The sequence below is a fragment of the Delphinapterus leucas genome, chromosome 8 (assembly GCF_059928025.1).
Source record: "Delphinapterus leucas isolate spDelLeu-1000000601 "Yukka" chromosome 8, BTC_Dleu_Yukka2, whole genome shotgun sequence".
Classification (NCBI taxonomy): Eukaryota; Metazoa; Chordata; class Mammalia; order Artiodactyla; family Monodontidae; genus Delphinapterus; species Delphinapterus leucas.
In genome coordinates, this window is record NC_143136.1 from 34846714 (window position 1) to 34867710 (window position 20997).

The window sequence follows — 20997 nt, forward strand, 5'->3', positions numbered from 1 at the left end:
CTTTGGGCTTGGGGTTGATGAAAAAAAGCTTTAAGAAAACAATTAGAAGTCAGTCTCTGTCACAGGCATTTCTTCTCCCCACCATCACTATGCTATGTCAAAATACCCTGTGGCATTTTTGGTATTTGGAATTTTCATAAGAACATAATGTCTCTAGGGCAATACTCCCAGAATAATTAAGATTAAGAAATTTATCATCAGCTCTACACACATTTAATTATGGCATCTAAGAGGAGACTTATCCTTAGAAACTGACACCAAGTTAGGAAAATCAATTAACATTTATCTGATCATAATTACAAGTACAATCTTAACAACTATATTAAGAATTACATGTTTGAGGTTGGCACTGGCAGCTGAAATTCAAAATTGCCACTTAAAATTCAAAATGAAAATCTGCAAAGCCTTTTTAGAAAGCATTCCCTTTCTTTACACTATACTGTCACAGGTGACTTTATCCATTTACTAGAATATTGTAGTAAGTAAACACTACTTTGCCGTGAAGGAAAACACTGTGATCAGGGATCATAATGTAGTTCTGGAAGACTATACATTTTCACTATACACAGTATATAATAAGGTGCACTCTGTACTGCAAGTAACATGCAATGATTTGGTTGTAGAAATGTTAATGTAGTTTCTGCTACATCAGAATTCTGTGTAGGTGTTTACAGTTTGGGGGTCATAAGGATGAAAAGAGCAATTATTTAATGCTTACATAGTAGAGATGTCTGAATGCATAACATACAGTTACCAGTAGGCAGTAACATGGAAATTACAAAAAAATTAAAAAAGATTAACCTATATAAACCTAAGTGTAAGGATGGACTTTATTTAAAAAAAAAAGTCTTTTAAGGACTACAAATTACAAAGTAAAAGCAGATCACTATGTAGAAACCTAGTGAATACATTTTGTCTGTGCATGAAAGCTTTATCAAAGTTATTCATTTAACAATTTCACCCCCTTCACAACCGTATCAGTTATGATGCTCTTCTTCATAAGGTTATTATACCTTTATTTCAAACTATATTACATGTTATTCCCTCAAGATAAACTTTTAAACACCTAATTTTTAGCTCCTAAGAATGGCACCTCTGAAAGGGGCAATTCCCACTCAGTCTCCGGCGGCATTATTCCAAGCTCATTTCTTTCACCAATCAAAAAAGCTTTCAAAATGTTCACTTTTAACATGAAATCTTTCCACCAAAAAGTGTGGCCACATTTTCTTTTCTAATGACTACATATAAAGATGGGTAGCAGCAAGAAAATTAAGATGGAAATTAAAAGGCAGCCATTAAAATAAATGGATCAACTGTACAGAAGAGAGATTTGGCTCATGGCAATTTAAAATACTGGCAACTGGGGTAAATTAACAGGCAGATGCTTGAGTCATATATGAATCTGTGAAGAGAATGAAGCTGGCCCAGTATGACCAAGTAGGATAATCATTATCACTGCACTTCATTCTTTGCAACAAATACTCTAAGCCAACAGGAAATATGAGTTATATTTAGAATCCCAATTAGAACATGGTAACCACTTTTCTTTCAACAATTTTCTGGGTTTAGTACAGTCATTTGCTTTACTTATACTGTTTTATGAGTCCTTTCTTACCAATCTAAGTGTATGACAACTGTAAAATACTTTAAATGACAATGCTTTTCCAAGGTATATTTGAAAATGGCGGTATGAAAAGAATATTCATTTGTTTTGTCTAGAAAGAAGCAAACTGAATGCAGAGGTTTCTCAATGGGTAAAAGCTCAACTTTTTTCTTCCCACCACCACCACATACAATTTCCCAAACACCTCACTTTCAAGTTTGTTCTCCATGGCTTCATTTTAAGGAATGAAAATCAGAGAGCAAACAATTGAGCTCAAGTACATCTGGGGTTAAAAATGCAAGAAAATATCAACATGCAAGCAGTGGGCCAAATACTCAAGATTCATGTAAATGAATCTACTGTATATGAGATTTCCATTGATGAGCAGGGCTTTGGGCATACCAAATTATCACACAAATCACTGCCTTCTGAGACTCTGGATACTTTTACAGTTTAATTTGCAAACAGAATTTTTATAACAAATTATTTTAACCAAATCATATCTTGAAAACTGTTTATATAGAAAACCCAGGGAAAAAGTGAACTGTTCATTGTGGAAGGCCTTAAATTACATTATTACAGTAGAAAATACAGGAGGTAGAAGATAACTGAAAAGACTAATGCAACATTAGATTCAAATCTATAGCTCCTGTAGCTACTTAAAACATGGTTTTAGAAACTAAATCCAACATTTCCAGTAACCATAGAAACAGTTAAAATAAAATTTGCCATGAAAGCCCTTATATCATGCTTGATATAGGGAGGTAGGAAGATGTAAGAACCAGGACACATGAGACATGACATTTTATCTACAATTCCTGTTTGCTTTACTGAGGGTGTAGTTTCAAATTCAGTCACCTTCTTCAGCTTCAGACTCAGATTCTAGAAAAGGGGAAAAGTGCAGTCAAGCATTACATGGCATCAGAAAGCAAAACTTCTGTTTATAACTTTATTTAAGGAATTTTATTAATAATGCTCTACTCATATGAGGGGGATATTAAATGTATTCATTTGTAAACCTCAAAATTCATAAATATTAACTATTCTCAAAATTTTCTAATTTCCTAAGAATGATAGGATTATGGCCAAGCCATCAAAATACCTGAAGTGTAGTTTTCCTCACCTACTTTAAAGTAATAAGTTTTTGCAGGTCTGTCATAAATGAACAAAAATCTGTACTCACATACAAAATGGTACCTGAATGAAAGAAGGCAACATGTATGGACATACTCTTGGCCACATTAAAATAAGTTCTCAGGCTTTACCAAAAAAAAAAAAAAAAAAAAACCCTGCTCAAATGAAAAGACTTACCTTCTTCAGCATTTTTGAGCCACTCTACAAACTTTTTCATTTGCTCAAGGAAGACACTTTTCCCCTTGGCAACATGTGCATCTTTATACCACTTCAGAATGGGTTCTTCACTCAGAACTTCAGCTATAAAGAGAGCAACCTTTACATTCGTGGAGTTTTCATACAGTACTTCTCTAACTAAGGCAGAGTTAGAAACCCCCTAAGGCAGCGGTCCTCAACCTTTCTGGCACCAGGGACCGGTTTCGTGGAAGACAGATTTTTCCATGGGGGGGTGGGGGTGGGAGATATGGCTCAGGTGGTCACGTGAGCGACGGGGGGCGGCAGATGAAGCTTCACTTGCTCGCCCGCTGCTCACCTCCTGCTGTGCGGCCCGGCTCCTGATGGGCCGCAGACCGGTAGCGGCCCGCGGCTCAGAGTTTGGGGACCCCCTGCCCTAGGGTGCAAACGCCTTCATGGCAAAAAAAGATCTCACTGAAAAGCAAATATTTTGGTTGCTTACAAAATAAATCTGTGTTCAGAACTCTCTTAACTGGTTTCTTCAATGAATTAAAATTTAAAGATGAAATGAGAACACTACATTAAGAAACTTTTTATCAACTTGTGGCCAATGTACGCACCTACAAACAGGAAATCAACCTTATTAAACCAGTGATTCTTTCAACTGAAGGCAGTTTTATCCCTTGGGGACACCAGACAATGTTTACAGACATTCTTGGTTGTTACACTGGGGGGAGGTGCTACTGGCACCTATTGGGCTGATGCCAGGGATGCTGTTAAACACTCTACAGTGCATAGGACAGTCACCTACAAAATAGTTATCTGGCCCAAAATAGTAGTACCAAGGTTGAGAAATCTTGTGATAAATGATCAGGGATATCTCATAGATAATTCTTTAATTTTTTTTTTTTTAGGTGTGAAAATGGTACTGTGATTTTTTAAAAGTCCATGTGTTTTATAGATAAAATTAAAAGTTAATTACTAACTTTTCCAGAATTAAATGAAGATTTCTAAGATTTATTTCTAAACAATCTGAGTGGAGGAAGTGGAGGTATAGATACTTTAAAGAAACCTAACCACAAGTTGATAATCACTGAAGCACAGGGTACTTGGAGTTCATTACCCTATCCTTTAAAAAACGAAACAAAACAAAACCTGGGGATGCAGGGATGCAGGTAGACCTCTAAGTTTAAAATATGGGAACCAACAAAATCATCTGTCTGGGGAAGAGGACTGGGGGAATATAGGAGGCAAAGTTTGAGGCCTCATCAAGAAGGCTTTAGATTTTAACTTGTTAATAAGCTTTAGAGATGTTTTAAAGATAATGCACTCAAAAGTAACTAATTAAATCAGAGACAACTCAGTCCTGTGATTAGAGTAAAATATTTTAGGGTGCTGACGTTCAGAGAACTACTCATTAGAATTATTTTGAGTTTCCTAGGATATCTGTCAAATGTATTCACAAAATTCAAAATTTAAATTACCTTTATAAAAAAGCACCACTATTTTCTGGAAGGCTTTCATGAAATGAATGTTGTCATAGCAATACTCCTGAATCTTCAGTAACAGAGTCAGCTCAGACTGACCTTGAGTTGTAAAGGCAGCAAGTAGAGGGCTGTATTGCTTTTAAAGGGAAGGGAGAAAAGATTTAGTCATTTAGTACGATGGCCGTCTATTATAAATTCCTAAGACATAACTCATCTTTTATAATCACTGTGAATTATATTCTGTTTAGTGGAAGTTAAAAAAAAAAGAGTAAAGCAGAAAAATTAAGCATTTAAATCAAAAAAGCAATACTACACCAAGGATTCCAGATAAATGTGAATACAATGTTAACATTTTAAAGGAAAAAAAAAAGAATCCTCCTGTTTTCCAATATTCTCTCAAAAGCAAAGACCATATTACAGGTTCAATCTACTTTTAAACATGTATTTGTTTTTAACCTGTGAGCCAAAGAAAGCCCAAATCAGACTTTTTAAAAGGTTATCATCAATAGTTAATATGTTATTTGTCTACTTACTGGTGGTTTATCCCCAGGAAGCACAGGATGTGATAAATCCTTTTAGAAAAGTACACTGACAGTTCACTTACCCCACTTACAAGAATAATGTTTTACCAAGGCACAGTTCTAATACCTTCAAGTGCTTGATGGCTTGCTCTGCTACAAGCTCCTCTTTTTTGTTCCATTCCACAGTGCTCATTACACTGGACCATATTATTCCAATGACAACTGGTTCTGGGATGTTGTTTTTTTTCATCTCCTCCTTGACATACAAAATTATCTGCAAAAGAATCCAAATTTAGTACAGAAATAAGTTTGATATGTAGATACTACACACATGAAACTTAGACCTTTCACAAAAGCATAAACACCTTTCCATGCCACTAACAATGACCAGGAGACCATATATAATCATAGAACTTTTAGAACAAGAAGGTATGGACTTCTAGTTCAAACCCTGTATTACACATAGGCAAACTACCTAGGAAAAGACCAAGATGGAAACAGGTCTGTCTATTGGCTTGCACCTTACAAAAATCCCCAAGTGTTATGATTTCTGGGTACCCATAAGGCAATGAATATGAAAAAGATTGAGGCAAAGTCCCAGCATAACATTCTATAGCTATTATAAAACTCACTGGTGAAATACTTTAAAGTTTCTGAAATGAGTAAAAATTTTCTTAGCTAGAAACTTGGCCATATAGTTTAAATAAGAATATCTCACATCCTTAAATGGATCACCACGGGACATCTGTTCTTGAAGTTCTTTCTGGAGTTCCTTACGAGCTCCTATGGTTTGCTGATTCCGAACATACTCTGAAAGCTCTTTCAAGCCTGCCTCAGTAAAATACTTTGTGAAGTGTTCAACGCTTTGTTTATTGGCAGGAAAAAGTTCCTGAAAGGAGAATTTAATCTGGTTAAATGGTCTTCAAATCAGATTAAGAAAAACACTTTTCCTCTTTTCACAGATTAAAAATGGGAAAGTTGCCTATTAAGCTTTCAAGACTGTGAAGAATGAAAAGTTACAAACCATCAGTCTGTTATCCATGCTCACTTTCCGAAGGCTTGCAGCTACTGCATTGATATCTTTTTCATTTATCCATGATTTAAAGAGCTTTACAGCAAAAGCTGCTGAAACCCCTGTAGAAAAACAGAGCTTACTTAACAGAAGTACCTTCCTGGATTTCAATGACTATCTCCCATTTCCTCCCTCTGAGGTTCCACCACACAGGATTATTCACTTTATCCCCAAGCTTACCCCTGAACTTCCCTCTGCCACTGCTTACCATTCTACTCCAATTTCTCTACTCTACCATTTGCTAGTTGTGTACTGTTAGTCAAGTTAAACTGTTTTCTGATGTGTAAAATGAGAGTAACAATTCTTAACACTTGACAGGGTTGTTGTGAGAATAAAAATAAGGCATGTTAAATAACTCAGTACTCTAAGCAATAAAAAGAAGTTAGCTTTTAAATTACTGTACAGAATAATTTAACTATGGAAATCACAAAAGGGAACTTATTTTCTTTTTCAGCTTGCCATTTTCCCCATTTTCTCTATTCAAGATGTTCCCAAGTTTCCCAGTTGGGATTAATCTCTCTCTGGGTTTCCACAGCATTTCTATTTTTACTTTACAATCAGTCACATTTTGTCTAGACCCTGGATAGACAGTTGTTAAGCCTAAATGCCAAAGGTATACATTAAATAACTAATGAGCTGAAATGAACCAATTAAATTTAAGGATACTAGTTAAAAAACTAAGACTATCACACAAATCAAATCTACGTAAACTATATCTTAACTTTCGTATCAGTTCATCTTTCAGGCTCTTATGTACTCCACCCTCAGCCAACTAAAGATCATCCTTTACTAAAGGTTGATTACCTTCTTTAACCAAATTCTCATTATAAAGGCTATTAAGAATGGATGCGTTAAGTGTTCCATTAGCCAGAAGAACACCAGTCAACATAGCCAGCTTGTTCCTCTCCGACTCTGAAAAACCCTTTAAGAACAGCAGCAGCTATAAAAGTAAATAGTTAACGGTTAAAAGAGCAAATGCATTACATAAATAGAAGCAGTAAAGCATATTATATTGGTTAAAATTGTGGGCTCTGGGGCCTAACCATCCAAGTTTATATCTTGGTTATAATACTCACTAGCTGAGTGACCTTGGGCAAGATACTTAACCTGTCTCAGTCTTCTCATATGTGAATGTGGATAATAAAACTTGTTTCACAGGGCTTTTGAGAATATTAAATGAGTTAATAATTAAGACAGTGTCTCATATTCATTAAATGATACTATTAACCTTACCAAATTTTCTGTGCACTTATATGTAGAATATCTAAGACTCAGAGAGCAAGTATGTTAAATTTCTCCTTGTCAATGTGTTTAGCTCTGATCTGCTACTCTCTGTCTTCTAAACAAACCCCACTTGGATTTTAACCCCTTTGCCACTTGTTTGGATATAGAGCTAAGAAACAGTGTATAGCAAATTACAAAATGATATACCTCCAAACTTCATTTCAAAGACAGCCTACCTAAATATCTAAAATTATCTCAAATCCGTGGCAGAATTAGGATTTAACATTCCCTTCTTTGACCCCAACCTCTTGTTTTCCACAAAGCATACTGCTGCTCATACCTTTTTAACTTCATCTTCAAAACCCTTCTCCAGGTATTTGTAGCGCCTGATTAACTTGTTAAAAACCTGTAAGAACAGTAAAGGAACTGAATGATAACCTCATACGTAAAAATGGCAGATTCCCCAAAGATCTAAGTCAGGGCAACTAAGACCTCTCCACAGTATCTCCAGAATAGCAAAGAAGTGAACCTTTCATCAGATGTTTAAACCAGCTTGGGAAGCCTGTCAATTCCCAAATCCTACAATATACCAGTACTGTTACCACTTTAACTGCCACCCTGCAATAGATTTTATTGCCAAATATCAAAGCATGGACTAATTATTGCTCAAATACAAGTCATTTACCCATTTGTAGGATATTAACAGAATAGGATCATAAAATATAGTTCTACTTTCCTAATGACATAGACAACAATCCCTAGGTTAGATGCATTTTAATTCTTTGCTTACAGTAACACAAGCATAACTATGTATGCAACTTTCAAATGAGATTCTGACTGGTAAAGAAGCTAATCTGCCTATAACTCATTCACCTTTAAAAAGCTATATGCAGAATAATTTAGTGATGAAAATCACGACAGGGAACTGATTTTCCTTTTTCAGCTTGAATTTTTTCCCTAAAAAATGGATTAATTTTAGAGGGACAAACAGGAAAAGGAGAGCTGATTCAATTTTTTTCTATTTTGTTTTCCTCAGCACATTTTTAAGTTCCTAAACCATCATACTGCACACCCAGAACACCTCTAAACCTTCAGCTCAGATTCCTTCAACCTGCTACCAGCAATCTCTTAAAAGCAGAATATTCCTTAAACATTAGATGGATAACAGTTAACTGAAATAATTATGTAAAGTTTAATTTACCTGAGCAAATGCTTGCATGGTCTCTAGGTCTTCTTGTGCTGCGAACACACAGACATCTGTACGCATCATGTCATCTGCCAGTGTACCACCTGGGGCTAAGGTATATTTTACAAAAAATTTGCAATGACCTTCATTTAAAATTAGTAATTATTTCAATCTTACTTTCTTTTAAACTTTAACTTAACTTATTTTTATGTTTCAGGTGTATAACATTATAGTTCAACCTCTGTATATACTAGTCAATCTTATTTTCTGTAAGGATTCTCATTATAAAATAAACTGATAAAAATTCTGAGATGATCTGAAAGCGAAGTCAATTTCTCAGTAGGAACATGGCTGGTTGGTTCAATACGTGTGAACAAAGTGAAAACAATTTACTGGAATAAATAAAATAACCCTCTTCAGCAACCCAATGAAACTCACTCACTGCATTAATTCAGCAGTGCCAAATCTGTCACTCAAGTGGAGATGTTCAGAACTGGTTCTGACTTTCCATACAGAAAACCTTTCATAAACTTCCAAAGAGGCTGGGCTATAAAAACCTGCAAGTTAGAGACTTTATCTTTTAGATACATTTGTAAGTATTTATGGATACAATGATGTCTGACGTACACTTTAAAATACAGGGGAGGGGAGATGAAGTCGGTGGGGTAACAGATGAAGTAAGATCGTTAAACATTGCTGAAGTTGGATAGCAGATCCTTAGTTTATTACACTATTCTCTCCAGGATATGTTTGAAAATCTCCTTATTAAAACGATCCTTTAAAAAGCATTTAAAAAAGCGGCTTATTGATAGCAGTATTATGAATAGAAAATAGGTATGTTTCCCATTTCTTACTACAACTGATACTACAATAAAAGAGATGCTCATCTGACTAGGCATTAGAACATATGAACATTTAAGTTCCCGTTCCACCACTGAGCAATTGTTTGATCGCATGCAAGCTACTGAAGCCTCTCTAAGTCTCCATCCTGCATGTATACAAATAGAGTTCTGATTCTACCAGCTTGGCCGAGGTTCAATACACTGTTACTGTGAAAACATTTTGGAATACTTTAAAGAGCCATGGAAATGAAATTACCAGTATCCTTTGAAAATATGTAACTAAGTAGCACATTCTATTAAGATAGTCTGAGCCTGTTGAGGGTGGAGGCAGGAGTAAATCAGCAGGGCTATGGGTAGAAAATATAATGTGAGCACATAATGTAACTTTGAATCTTCTAGTAGCCATATTAAAAATAAAAGGTGAGGGGCTTCCCTGGTGGCGCAGTGGTTAAGAATCCGCCTGCCAATGCAGGGGACATAGGTTCAAGCCCTCGGCCGGGAAGATCCCACATGCCACGGACCAACTAAGCCCATGTGCCACAACTACTGAGCCTGCACTCTAGAGCCCGCAAGCCACAACTACTGAGCCCCCGAGTCACAACTACTGAAGCCCACGTGCCTAGAGCCCGTGCTCTGCAACAAGAGAAACCACCGCAATAAGAAGCCTGCACACCACAACGAAGAGTAGCCCCTGCTTGCCGCAACTAGAGAAAGCCCATGCACAGCAATGAAGACCCAACGCAGCCAAAAATAAATAAGTTAAAAAAAAAGGTGAAATTATTTTGATATACTTTAACCCAACACATCAAAAATATTGATTTTAACATTTCAGTATTCAAAATATTAGAGATATCTTACATTCTTTTTAGCATTGTCTTTAAAATCCAATGTGTATTTTACATTTTCAGTACCTCTGAATTTGTACTAGCCACATTCTAAGTGATTGATAACCACAAGTGGCTAGTGGCTAATACACAGAAGAGTGCAGGATTAGAGTCTTCAGGTACAGAGCTGTCCTGAATTGGTTCCAGGACCATCGTGGATACCAGAATCTGCAGATGCTCAAGTCCCTTATATGAAAGGGCATAGTATTTACATATAACCTACACATATCCTTATGTATACTTTAAACAGTCTCTAGGTTACTTATAAAACAGAATACAATGTAAATGCTACATAGTTACTGGAGTATGGGAAATGCATGTTTTGCTTTTTGGAACATTCTGGACAATCCCCCACCACCACTCCAGGGAATATTTTTTATTTTTGATCCACAGTTTGCTGAATCCATGGATGCGGAACCCTCGGATACGAGGGTTAAATTTATAAAGTATTTGGTAAGACAGAACAAGAGATAGGGATTTCTTCATTAACTGAGAGTGTACAAACACAAGTTGGAAAAATCACTGATGGAAGATACTGTTGGGACTTGTATGTCAGACAAGTCTTCCCCAAATGTTATGGTTCTGTAATGGATTTCAAATATAAAGCTAGACAGAGCAATGCAATTGGCAAATTTACTATAATTTGAGAAGAAAAAAATGGGAAAATCCTAAGGGGGTAAAAAAAAAAAAAAGCCACCCTGATTTGATAGGTTTGTCAAATAGTTCATATTCTGGATTCTACATAATCCCCATACAACACACCTCCCACAAGACCCAGACACTTACCCAGCATTCCACCGGCCACCAGAATGTCAAAGAGTGTTTCTGCATATCGGCGGTAATCAAGTTTTGCTCCAGAAGCATCAAGAAACTTTGCTACTGCTTCCAAATCAGTACCAGTTTCAGTTAAGCCTTGAATAATGCAGTCTTGAAACTGAGTAGGGTCAAACCTCTCTTTTTCATCTGGGGGAAAACCCCAAAACATTCAGTTTTAAAAGGCTTACTAAAATACCATGAAACCACAACCTTATGAAGCTATAACTACTGAATAAGTTAACCACATTCATCACAATTTCATTTATTTCAATAGCTGGAAAAAACAAACACTACCTAGATTACCCAAGACCTGCAACACAAGCAAACACAACAGGAGACTAAACACACGTGCTTTGCAAGTTGCACCTCTACAAGTGCAAGGGAGGACTGCCTATCATAAGAAGTGTGGGGCTTCCCTGGTGGCGCAGTGGTTGGGAGTCCGCCTGCCGATGCAGGGGACGCGGGTTCGTGCTGCGGTCCGGGAGGATCCCACGTGCCGCGGAGCGGCTGGGCCCGTGAGCCATGGCCCCTGGGCCTGTGCATCCGGAGCCTGAGCTCCGCAGCGGGGGGGGGAAGGAAGTGTGTGGCCTTTCTCCCACTATTTTTTCACACAAGTCTCCTAAGTGAGCTAAATGAGCTGGTGTGTTCCTACTGCCAGGTTACCATTTCCACCTGGAATGCTCTTCCATTGCCTCTGAGCTTTTCTGAAATTTAGGATATCTTCTATACCTCAGGTAAACTTCATTCCTGAGTGAAAGGGAGCTCTTGATTTTCTTTAAAAGTGCCCATAACACTTTCTACTTAAAAAAAAAAAAATCGCTCATTTAATACTTATTAAGGTAATCTTTAGAAAGTACATTTACTGAGTATCCAATACATGTCATGTAGCAGTTATGAGTAAGGGCTCTGGATTCAAACTGCCTGATTCAAATCGAGATCAAAAAGCAAATGCTTTGCTTAACTGTCTGAATTTTAGCAACTGGCCCCATTCTTCATGTTTGAATTTCCCTATGGTAAAATGGTGATTAAAAGTAGGATCTATCTCATAAAGTTGTTGCGAATATTAAATGACATAAATAAAATATAAAGCACTCTAAAAAGTGCCTTGGGTACATACCTAGCCTTTACTGTGCTGCTATCACACACTCCAGGGCAGGGTTTGATTTCCCTATCTAGGTTAGATGATATCTTAATTTCTACACAGCACTAGGGTGACCAACTCTTCCCTGTTCGCCTAAGACTTTCTTGTTTTTAGCACTGAAAGGATCTGTGTCCTGGGAACTCTATTCAGTCCCAGGCAAATTGGGATGGTTGTTCACCATACCCAGGACCCAATCATCAAGAACTAGGAGGCCATGAGTGATCGCAATCTGGAACTGGGCAAGTGACATCTCTTCCTGGTACTAACAACAATAATAAAACTACTTGATACTATATTTACACAAAGGCGGTATCAGTAATCCACATAACTTGAGGATACAGAGTTTTCCATTACTGCAGAATTGCTCTGGTTCCCAACTTCTATGCCTCCTCTTGAGAAAATTTACTGGCTTAAATCTAAATGAATCTGCAAAGACTAGAATCCAATTACTCCTTGGTCTCCCTGCTGTAAGGGGGCAGGCTACAATCAGAAATCATAAAAGATTCTGTAATATATATTTCAAAGTGTCTGCCACTCAGGATAGAAAAACACAATTTATAACGAGTAGCCTATCCAGTTCTCTATTTCCTAAAAGTTTCCTGTAAAATAAGGTCAATATGTGCTTTTGAGCAGAACACTGAAAAGTGTAGGGGTAAAATATTAAACCCAAAACAAAATATATCTGAGACCACATCTCATTTAACTGTGTGTCACTAGTGCAGTGCCTTGCTACAGAATTCAATATTCATTGAAGTACCTGATAATACACAGAAGTAGTTAATATAATTCTCGTAGTTTTCTTACTAAGTTCGTGAGGGAATAGTTTCAAAAGACACTGCAATGTGACCTCTGTTCCATAATTAACTTCCATGGGTTAAAGTCTGATTTTTCTCCCACAAATGTTCACAAAGTTTGGGTGAAACTAGTAGTCACGTTAGGAGCTCTCCTTTTATAAATTAACCTTTTCCCTCAAGCAGAAGTTTCCTTAAATGAAATTTAGCGAGTGAAAATGCAGCCCATACTTTCTCTTTTTTAGAGGCACTTTATCTGCACAACAAAAACATCATTCACTAACCTGCTTAGATACATATATGTTGATACCAAAAGTCTTAAAGGTAGTAGAAATATTCAGGGTATATCTGAAATGGCAGTCAACTAGAAATTCAAGTTCCTTTCGGTACTTTCTCTTTAGGTTTTAATGCTAAGCAATAGCTTGCCAGAGGAACCAAGACATAAAAGTTACTTTGGAGATCTGAAGAGAGATATTATTAAAATATAAATATTTACCTCTTTTTCTGGTTTTAAAACGCTGGCCTGATAGCGTTGGCTTTTGCTGCTTTTGATTATTCATAAAAGACACCCTGGGGGGGGAAAATAAGGCCTTAAAAATCAGTGCCCCAACATCCATTTTAAAAACAAAGTATCAAACCCTGGCCTAGTCACATGTAAACCACATAGAACATACACTTCCAGTCTAGCAAGAGACCTGGGGCAGGCACACAGAATTACCTTTGCTTGAATTAAACTTAAGTTCAAAACCTGCATTTCTCCCTACACAAAACCCTTTAAAGATGAAATGTGAAGCACACTTTTAAATGACTTTTCAGCGCCACGACTAGTGGCAAATCACCCACCATAAACAGAGGTTAGTCTCTTCCTCTTTAAATTCGCCTACATCTTCCACCACTCTGAGCACCACAGAGGACTAACAGAGATGACCACCACAGTCAGGAGGTATCCCAAATATGCACGTCAATTTAAAGACGCTATCGAGGGCGAATCCCTTCATCGAGGGGCCTGGTTATGAGGAGCACTACCCTACTCTGAAGTCGTGCCCGTGACCGCAGCGTGCGCTTGCACCACTCCAGCCTGAGAAAGGAGCTGAGAGCCGGCCTAGCCTCCTCCGCCCCATACCTTACAATACAAGCCGCCTCCCTGGGCACGTGTCTCCCCATCCAACCCTTCCCGTGCCTCCCGCCCAGGACCCCCTTGGGCACGGCGGGGACTCCTCGCCCTCAGCCCCCTCTCTACTGACCCCGTCGTTGGCGGTGGCGGCCGCTGCAGCGAGCGGACCACAGGCGCCGAGGCGCTTCGCGCCTGGGGCCCAGCCGCCCCGTACATCCGCCCTCCCTCCCGGGAGAGCAGCGGCGGCGGAGGCGGCCGCAGTGGTGGTGGCGGCTCCTCCGCCCCGCCTGCCGAAACCCCCCACGCGTACATCACCAAACAGAGGCCACGGCCGCTTTGTTACCCAGGCCGGGCAGGGCCGCAGGGGGACCTGCCCAGCCCACTGCCTCCGCCTGTGGCGCCGCGGGGCACACTCGGGCCCCACGTTCCGGCCCGGGCACCCGTCCCTCGGCCTCCCTGCTGAAGCAGCGGCCCCGACCTCTGAATTCCGGCGCCGGATCTGATCCGGCCTCATGCGGCGGCCTCCGCCCGGGCCCATCCAAACCGGGCCGCAAGACCTGCCGCCTCCCTCATCCTCTGCCCAGCGACTACGGGCCGCAACCTCGGCCCGAGACGAGCGGGCCCCGCGCCTCACCGAATTTAAGGCGAAGAGGAAAGAGCCAGAAATCCCGGAGGTGGCGGCAACTGCGGCGGTGTCTCCTCTGCGACCGGAACTAACGAGAGGAGGGGAGGAGGAGGAGGGAAGAGGTGCCACCCCCGCCCCGGCCGGTCTCCTATCGCGAGATTTCTTCCTCGGGTGCTCTGCCCGCCCCTCCCTGATGGCGGCTTCGGGGCGTGGGGTGGGAAAGGAGGCAAAGAAAGCGAAGAGGATTTTCAAAGATTCTTTATTCCTCTATTGGATTCCAGATTTCCCGGACACTTAGCCTAGACTAGCCCATCTTTCTTCCATCGCCGTGTTCTCCGGCCTCTTAGTTAGCACATGGAGGGGTTAGGAGAACGAATATCCCCCACCACCCCTGCCGGTGCCGAGGAAGTTGGACACGTCCGGCCTGAGTCCCTTCCCCACCGAGCCCCCCCACCCACCACGCCCCAGTAGCGCCGGAAGTCGAAGCCCGAGGGCTGGGGGCGCCCGGGCCCCTCGTGGGCGGAGACCGAGTTGGCAAAGGGGGTCCATACGTGGTCTCTAGTGCGGCTGGGCTTGGCAGCACTTGCTCAGGCTAAGTCCGAAGCGGGGCAACATTGCTCTGCGGTGCTGGCTGGGTGGGGTTGTGCACTGCCCCTCTTAGGAGCGAGGAAAATCCAGATAGGGGTCGGAAGGAAGTTCGGCCCTCCGACTGTGGCCGCCATCCTTGCAGTGGTCTTGGTAGTTCCGTCCTGAGTGTGATGGTTGTGGGAACTTGGAGATCATCAGAATACTATGGAGGACTTGTTAAAACACCTTGCTGAGCTTCGCCTGAATTAGGTAGATCTGGTGTGGGACCCAAGAATGTGCATTTCTAACAAGTTCCCTGTGATGCTTGATGCTGCCAGTCTAGGGACCTCATGTGTGAATCGCTGAATTAGAGGATGTATCATCAGAGAGCTGGGGGACTAAAAGTGGGAAAAGTACTGTGGACGTTGTAAACCTGTACAAATAACGATGCACAGTGTCTCCAGGATCTAGCCTCATATTTATATTCCGTTTGTACCATAGTTGTTTGCCTCTCCATCTGCTTCCTTACTCTCCTACTACCAGAGGACCTCTAAAAACAGGGTTTGTCCCTAAAATCACCTTTCTTGGACCCTGCTTCTCCTCCTTATCAAACATTTGGTAAATTAGTTTGTTTTAGTTGATTTATTTTTCCTTAACAATCTGATCTTTGCCCCATGCTCCTCCCAATTTCATGGAAAATTACTTTCTCAGAGTTCTTTCCCAGAATTATTGCCAAATCCAGTGATTCTTTCAATCTTGAGCATTTAGGGTGTTACCCATCTCCTTAAAACTTCACTCCAACTCTCCTGGTTACCTCTGCATAGTCCTTTGTATTTGCTGGCTCATCTTTTTTGTTTTAACATCTTTATTGGAGTATAATTGCTTTACAATGGCGTATTAGTTTCTGCTTTATAACAAAGTGAATCAGTTATACATATACATATATCCCCATATCTCCTCCCTCTTGCGTCTCCCTCCCACCCTCCCTATCCCACCCCTCTGGTCACAGAGCATCGAGCTGATCTCCTTGTGGTGTGCGGCTGCTTCCCACTAGCTATCTGTTTTACATTTGGTAGTATATACAAGTCCATGCCACTCTCTCACTTCGTCCCAGCTTACCCTTCCCCCTCCCCGTGTCCTCAAGTCCATCCTCTACGTCTGCGTCTTTATTCCTGTCCTGCCCCTAGGTTCTTCATAACCAATATTTTTTCTTAGATTTTTTTTCTTATATGTGTTAGCATACGGTATTTGTTTTTCTCTTTCTGACCTACTTGGCTCATCTTTTTTGTAGTCACATCTTATATCATCTTTCCTCAGATTTTCTTACGTGGCAGTGTCATACATTCTCAGGGATTTAACTTTTATCTCCATTTAAAAGAGTTCCAAATTTATCTATTGAACAAATATTTGTTGAGTCCAGGCTCTGTGCTCTTTGAGGTTGAGGGAACAGCAGTGGAAAGATCCTGAGGTAGGAGAAAAAAACCTGACCTACTGGAGGAACTGACAGGGCTAGTGTGACTGGGGCTTGGTGGGAGATGAGAGAACTGTGCGTAGCAGAATGAAGTGGCAAGAGTCAGACCTCTAAGTCTAGCCCCATCCTTTTTCTCAAGCCCCCAGTCCACCCTATCTGGTATCTCTCCTGGAATACCAAACTAAACCCTTAATACTATTGATTACTCTTCCCCCAAAACTGCGTTTCTCACTTCTGAAGTTCTGTTAAAGATATAATGTTTCACTAATAAAAATAATAGCTACTTTAATTTAGCAGGTATGTATCATGCATTCTTCTAAGCACTTTCCATATTAACCTCATTTAATCCTCAAAACTACACTATATTCCAGAAACTATTATTAGCCCCATTTTATAGATGGGAAGACTGAGGCATAGAGAGGTCAAGTAACTTGCCCAAGTTTATTGAACTAGTAAGTAAAGAGCTTGAATGGAGCCCAAGCAGTCTGACTCCACCATTATAATATACTGCCTTGCCACCAAGATCTTATTTATTTACCCATTCAACAAATATTTATTGAACTAGAGACTTCTAGAGATACAGAAGTCATAACTTAGACCTGTGCACTCACAAAGCTTATCTTCTATATTTGTCACCTTTCTTATTTCCATCCTCCTTTCCTGGTACTATCTTGATTTGGGCCTCTATTACCTCTAACTAACTGGGACTTATGCAATAACTTCCTAACTGTGCTATCTCTTTCTCCACACTTCCAGAGTAATTTTCCCAAATGCAGCCAGAATCATTTCTCTTCACAGTTTAAATACCTTGGTTTGTACTTGAGGCCACCTGAGGATAGCTCTGACCAATGTTTTCCACCACTATTTCCCATCACATTGGTTGTTCTTAACTTATTACCATCCACTATGGGGTGTGTAGCAAGCAATTCTTGACAAAAAACTTTATTAAAGTTAGCAAATTATTTTCTTTAAAAATTAAAGCAGATCCAAAGTCATCTATTATAAGATCATTATCATTCATTTGCATTCTGATACATGTTCTTGGAAGTGAGAGAGGGAGTGGGGTTACTAGGAGTTGTATGTGGCAAGCAGCCTACTTTATATATGCTTTTGGGTGCACCCATAGGAATAGGTGCAGTGGGCTGGCATGGGAAATGTTTATAAACTGGTATCATGGCAGAGAAAGCTCTTAAACAACTGAACTCTATGTTTTGGTCAGACTGGACACACTGTGTCTTCCCTTTTCTTGAGATGGCCTTCCCTCACTTTCTATTGTCAAAATCCTACTTATTGTTTCAAGCCGTATCTTAAATACTACCCTTTCCTGCAAGCCTTTCTTAGTCATTGCATCTGATGTGAACACATTCCTTTTTTGAACTTTGCACCTTGTACTTTCTTCCTGATATTTGGTATACTTTTGCATTTGCAGTTGTCTTATCTTTTCTCTTAAACTGAAATTCTTGATGGCAATGGCAATTTCTCACTCATTGTAGTGCTGCCTCAATGTATGGCAAGGAACATGCTTTAATATGTATGGAATGAATTTGATAAAGCCAGTACTTATATCACAATCATAGACTTGACTATGGAGGAGAAAGGGTGACAAGCTGGTTTACTTACAGGGATGCTGGAAGATAGACAATTAAAGGGGGATCTAGTCCCTGGCTATTTTTGTGATTTCACATGAGTCACTTAAGCTCTTTGTAAAATGTGAGTACCAAAGCTTTACATGATAGTTAAGATTCTTCTAACTCTCGTAATTGGGGTTCCAGATCTCTCTGTATCCTCGTTATTGGTATCCTTGAACTGATTGGATTTCCTAGCAATATATTCTGCTCCTACTTGATAAATACTGTACTAGTGTAACTGATGACCTTAAGGAGAGGAGGGATAAATCAGATCTTTGAGGAAATATCTCATAAGACAAGGTCCAGGGCTGCCTCAGATTGGCTTTTGTTTTGTTAGTGCTGTATAAAACTTTGTTATTCAGACTTTCAATGCTCAGTTAAGAATCCTAAACTGGCTAAACTTGCAAACTCCAGCTGTAAATAATAAAGGTTTTGGCAAAATATTAGCAACATTCGAGACAGTGTCTTTTCTTTTTTAGTAAATTTATTTATTTATTTATGGCTACATTGGGTCTTCATTGCTGCGTGTGGGCTTTCTCTAGTCGCGGCGAGTGGGGGCTACTCTTCCTTGTGGTGCGCTGGCTTCTCGTGTTGTGGAGCGAGGGCTCTAGGTGCGCAGGCTTCAGTAGTTGTGGCTCACGGGCTCAGTAGTTGTGGCGCACGGGCTTAGTTGCTCTGTGGCATGTGAGATCTTCCTGGACCAGGGCTCGAACCCATGTCCCCTGCATTGGCAGGCAGATTCTTAACCCCTGAGCCACCAGGGAAGTCCTTGAGGCAGTGTCTTACGATTAAAAGTATTTTGGAACTTTTATCATTGATAGGCCAGTTTGGCTTCCCTACTTTCAATTAAGATTTATTTCATGAATGAGCATATTTTATTAATCATTCCTGGCATTCTTCATAATATTTGTATAGGACTGGTATTTCTTTTCAAAATATTTGATAGAATTCATCAGTGAAGCTATATGGACTGGGGCTTTCCTTTATGGGAATATTTTAAATTAATGGTTCAAATCCTTTACTTGTTATAGATCTGTTCAGATTTTCTCTTTCTTCATTAGTCAACTTTGGTAATTTGTGTCTTTCTAGGAATTTGTCATTTCATCTAAATTGTCTAATTTGTTGGCATGAAGTTGTTCATAATATATGTATATATATATATTTTTTCCAGTACGCGGAACTCTCACTGCTGTGGCCTCTCCCGCCGCGGAGCACAGGCTCCGGATGCGCAGGCCTAGCGACCATGGCTCACGGGCCCAGCTGCTCCGCGGCACGCGGAACCCTCCCGGACCGGGGCACGAACCCGTGTACCCCGCATCGGCAGGCGGACTCCCAACCACTGCGCCACCAGGGAAGCCCCATGTTCATAATATTTTATTATAATCATTTTAATATCTGTAAAGTTGGCAGTGAGGTCTCTTGTTTCATTCCTATTTTGGTAAATTTGTGTCTTCTCTTTTTTTCTTGGTCAGTATAGCTAAAGGTTTATCAGTTTGTTGATGTTTTCAAAGAAACAAAAATCTTCTGGTTTCATTGATTTTTCTCTAGTTTTTGTTTTATTTCATTAATTTCCACTCTGATCTTTATTCTTTCCTTCCAGACAAGAATGCCACAGAATTCCTGTTCTTATCTGAGGTTTAGCAGTTTTTCATGAATAAACTTCTAAATTTGTTGTTGCCCTTGGTTGATTTCTAGAGTCCTGAAATGGTAGTTTTGGACAATTTTACCCAGTTTTCTAGTTTTTTTGGAGAGAGGATTTGCTGACCTCTTTACTCTGCCTTTGCTGTGAGATCCCCATAGTACTTTTGGATTAAAAATTTTGCCCTACTTAGATGAAAGGTGTTAGTTGCAACATGTGAGCTTGATATTGCTTTTAACTTTGGTGGTGGAAATAGATGCTTCTTTTTCAAGGACAAGTAACAATAGGTCTTTATTCCCGTAGCTGGGAAGATGCCAAGGGCCTCTTTCAACAAGCACATTGCTTCCCTTGGAAAATGATCTGGGAAAAGTATTTATACTCCTATGCTTTGAATAGAAGATTACAGAGCACCTGATGAACCTGGCTTAGATACTGTATCATATATACACACACACTCATAAATACATATGTATGTATGCATATACGTATGTGTGTTCTTGACCTAAAACAGACTGCCAGTTATTTCTCCAGTAAAAATAGGTTTATCTGGGATCAGCAGATAATTGCAATTAGTGGTCGGCAACCATGGTGAGACACATGCAAGTCTTGGCACAGCAAGGAAAGGAGAACTCTTCTTTTTTTTTGCGGTACGCGGGCCTCTCACTGTTGTGGCCTCTCCCGTTGCGGAGCACAGGCTCCGGACGCGTAGGCTCAGCAGCCATAGCTCACGGGCCCAGCCGCTTCGCGGCATGTGGGATCCTCCGGGACAGGGGCATGAACCCATGTCCCCTGCATCGGCAGGCGGACTCTCAACTACTGCGCCACCAGGGAAGCCCAGGAGAACTCTTCTATAGAGGGGAAAAGGAAGTGGGGAGGGCTATAGAAAGCAAAGAGTCCATGGCTTTTCACTGGCTGAGTTGTCATCAGGAAAAAAGAGTTTTCTTATTGGGCTCTGCTCTTGTCCCACGCCATGAGTGCTCCCCCTGCTGGTCTCCCAACTCTATTTAATTGAGGTTTCCGTTTATTAATTTTTTATAGTTCCCCCTTTTGATCAAGATCTTTCTCTGAAAGCACTGCT

At 40.2% G+C, this 20997-nt stretch overlaps 1 protein-coding gene and 1 pseudogene across 5 annotated transcripts; both read right to left on the reverse strand.

The window, feature by feature from the left end:
• Window positions 1–2043: 2043 nt before the first annotated feature.
• On the reverse strand, window positions 2044–14737 carry BZW1 (basic leucine zipper and W2 domains 1). 5 transcript variants are annotated; one of them, XM_022567372.3, is made up of 12 exons: window positions 14624–14737; window positions 13372–13445; window positions 10914–11090; window positions 8417–8511; window positions 7556–7621; window positions 6796–6931; window positions 5944–6053; window positions 5638–5808; window positions 5047–5193; window positions 4396–4534; window positions 2915–3037; window positions 2044–2485 (listed from the first exon to the last, which is right to left on the reverse strand). In XM_022567372.3, exons 2-12 carry the CDS (start codon window positions 13433–13435, stop codon window positions 2454–2456), a joined length of 1260 nt encoding a protein of 419 aa, XP_022423080.1. In that variant the 5' UTR covers window positions 13436–13445; window positions 14624–14737; the 3' UTR covers window positions 2044–2453. The 5 variants fall into 5 exon arrangements, with proteins under 5 accessions (XP_022423080.1, XP_089772650.1, XP_089772653.1 ...); XM_089916524.1 differs by lacking the exon at window positions 14624–14737 and adding an exon at window positions 14468–14556; XM_089916527.1 differs by lacking the exon at window positions 5638–5808.
• LOC149748539 (uncharacterized) lies at window positions 13886–14527 on the reverse strand (annotated as a pseudogene).
• Window positions 14738–20997: the final 6260 nt, after the last annotated feature.

What these genes read in the sequence shown, in the direction of transcription:
- BZW1 (XM_022567372.3), bottom strand. Translation starts at nt 13,435, where the DNA reads ATGAATAATCAAAAGCAGCAAAAGCCAACGCTATCAGGCCAGCGTTTT. An exon ending in TTTTAAAACCAGAAAAAGAG is followed by an intron (nt 11,091 to 13,371) that starts GTAAATATTTAT and finishes GTTTTCCCCCAG; the next exon opens with ATGAAAAAGAGAGGTTTGAC. An exon ending in CCATGCAAGCATTTGCTCAG is followed by an intron (nt 7,622 to 8,416) that starts GTAAATTAAACT and finishes CTGTTCTTACAG; the next exon opens with GTTTTTAACAAGTTAATCAG.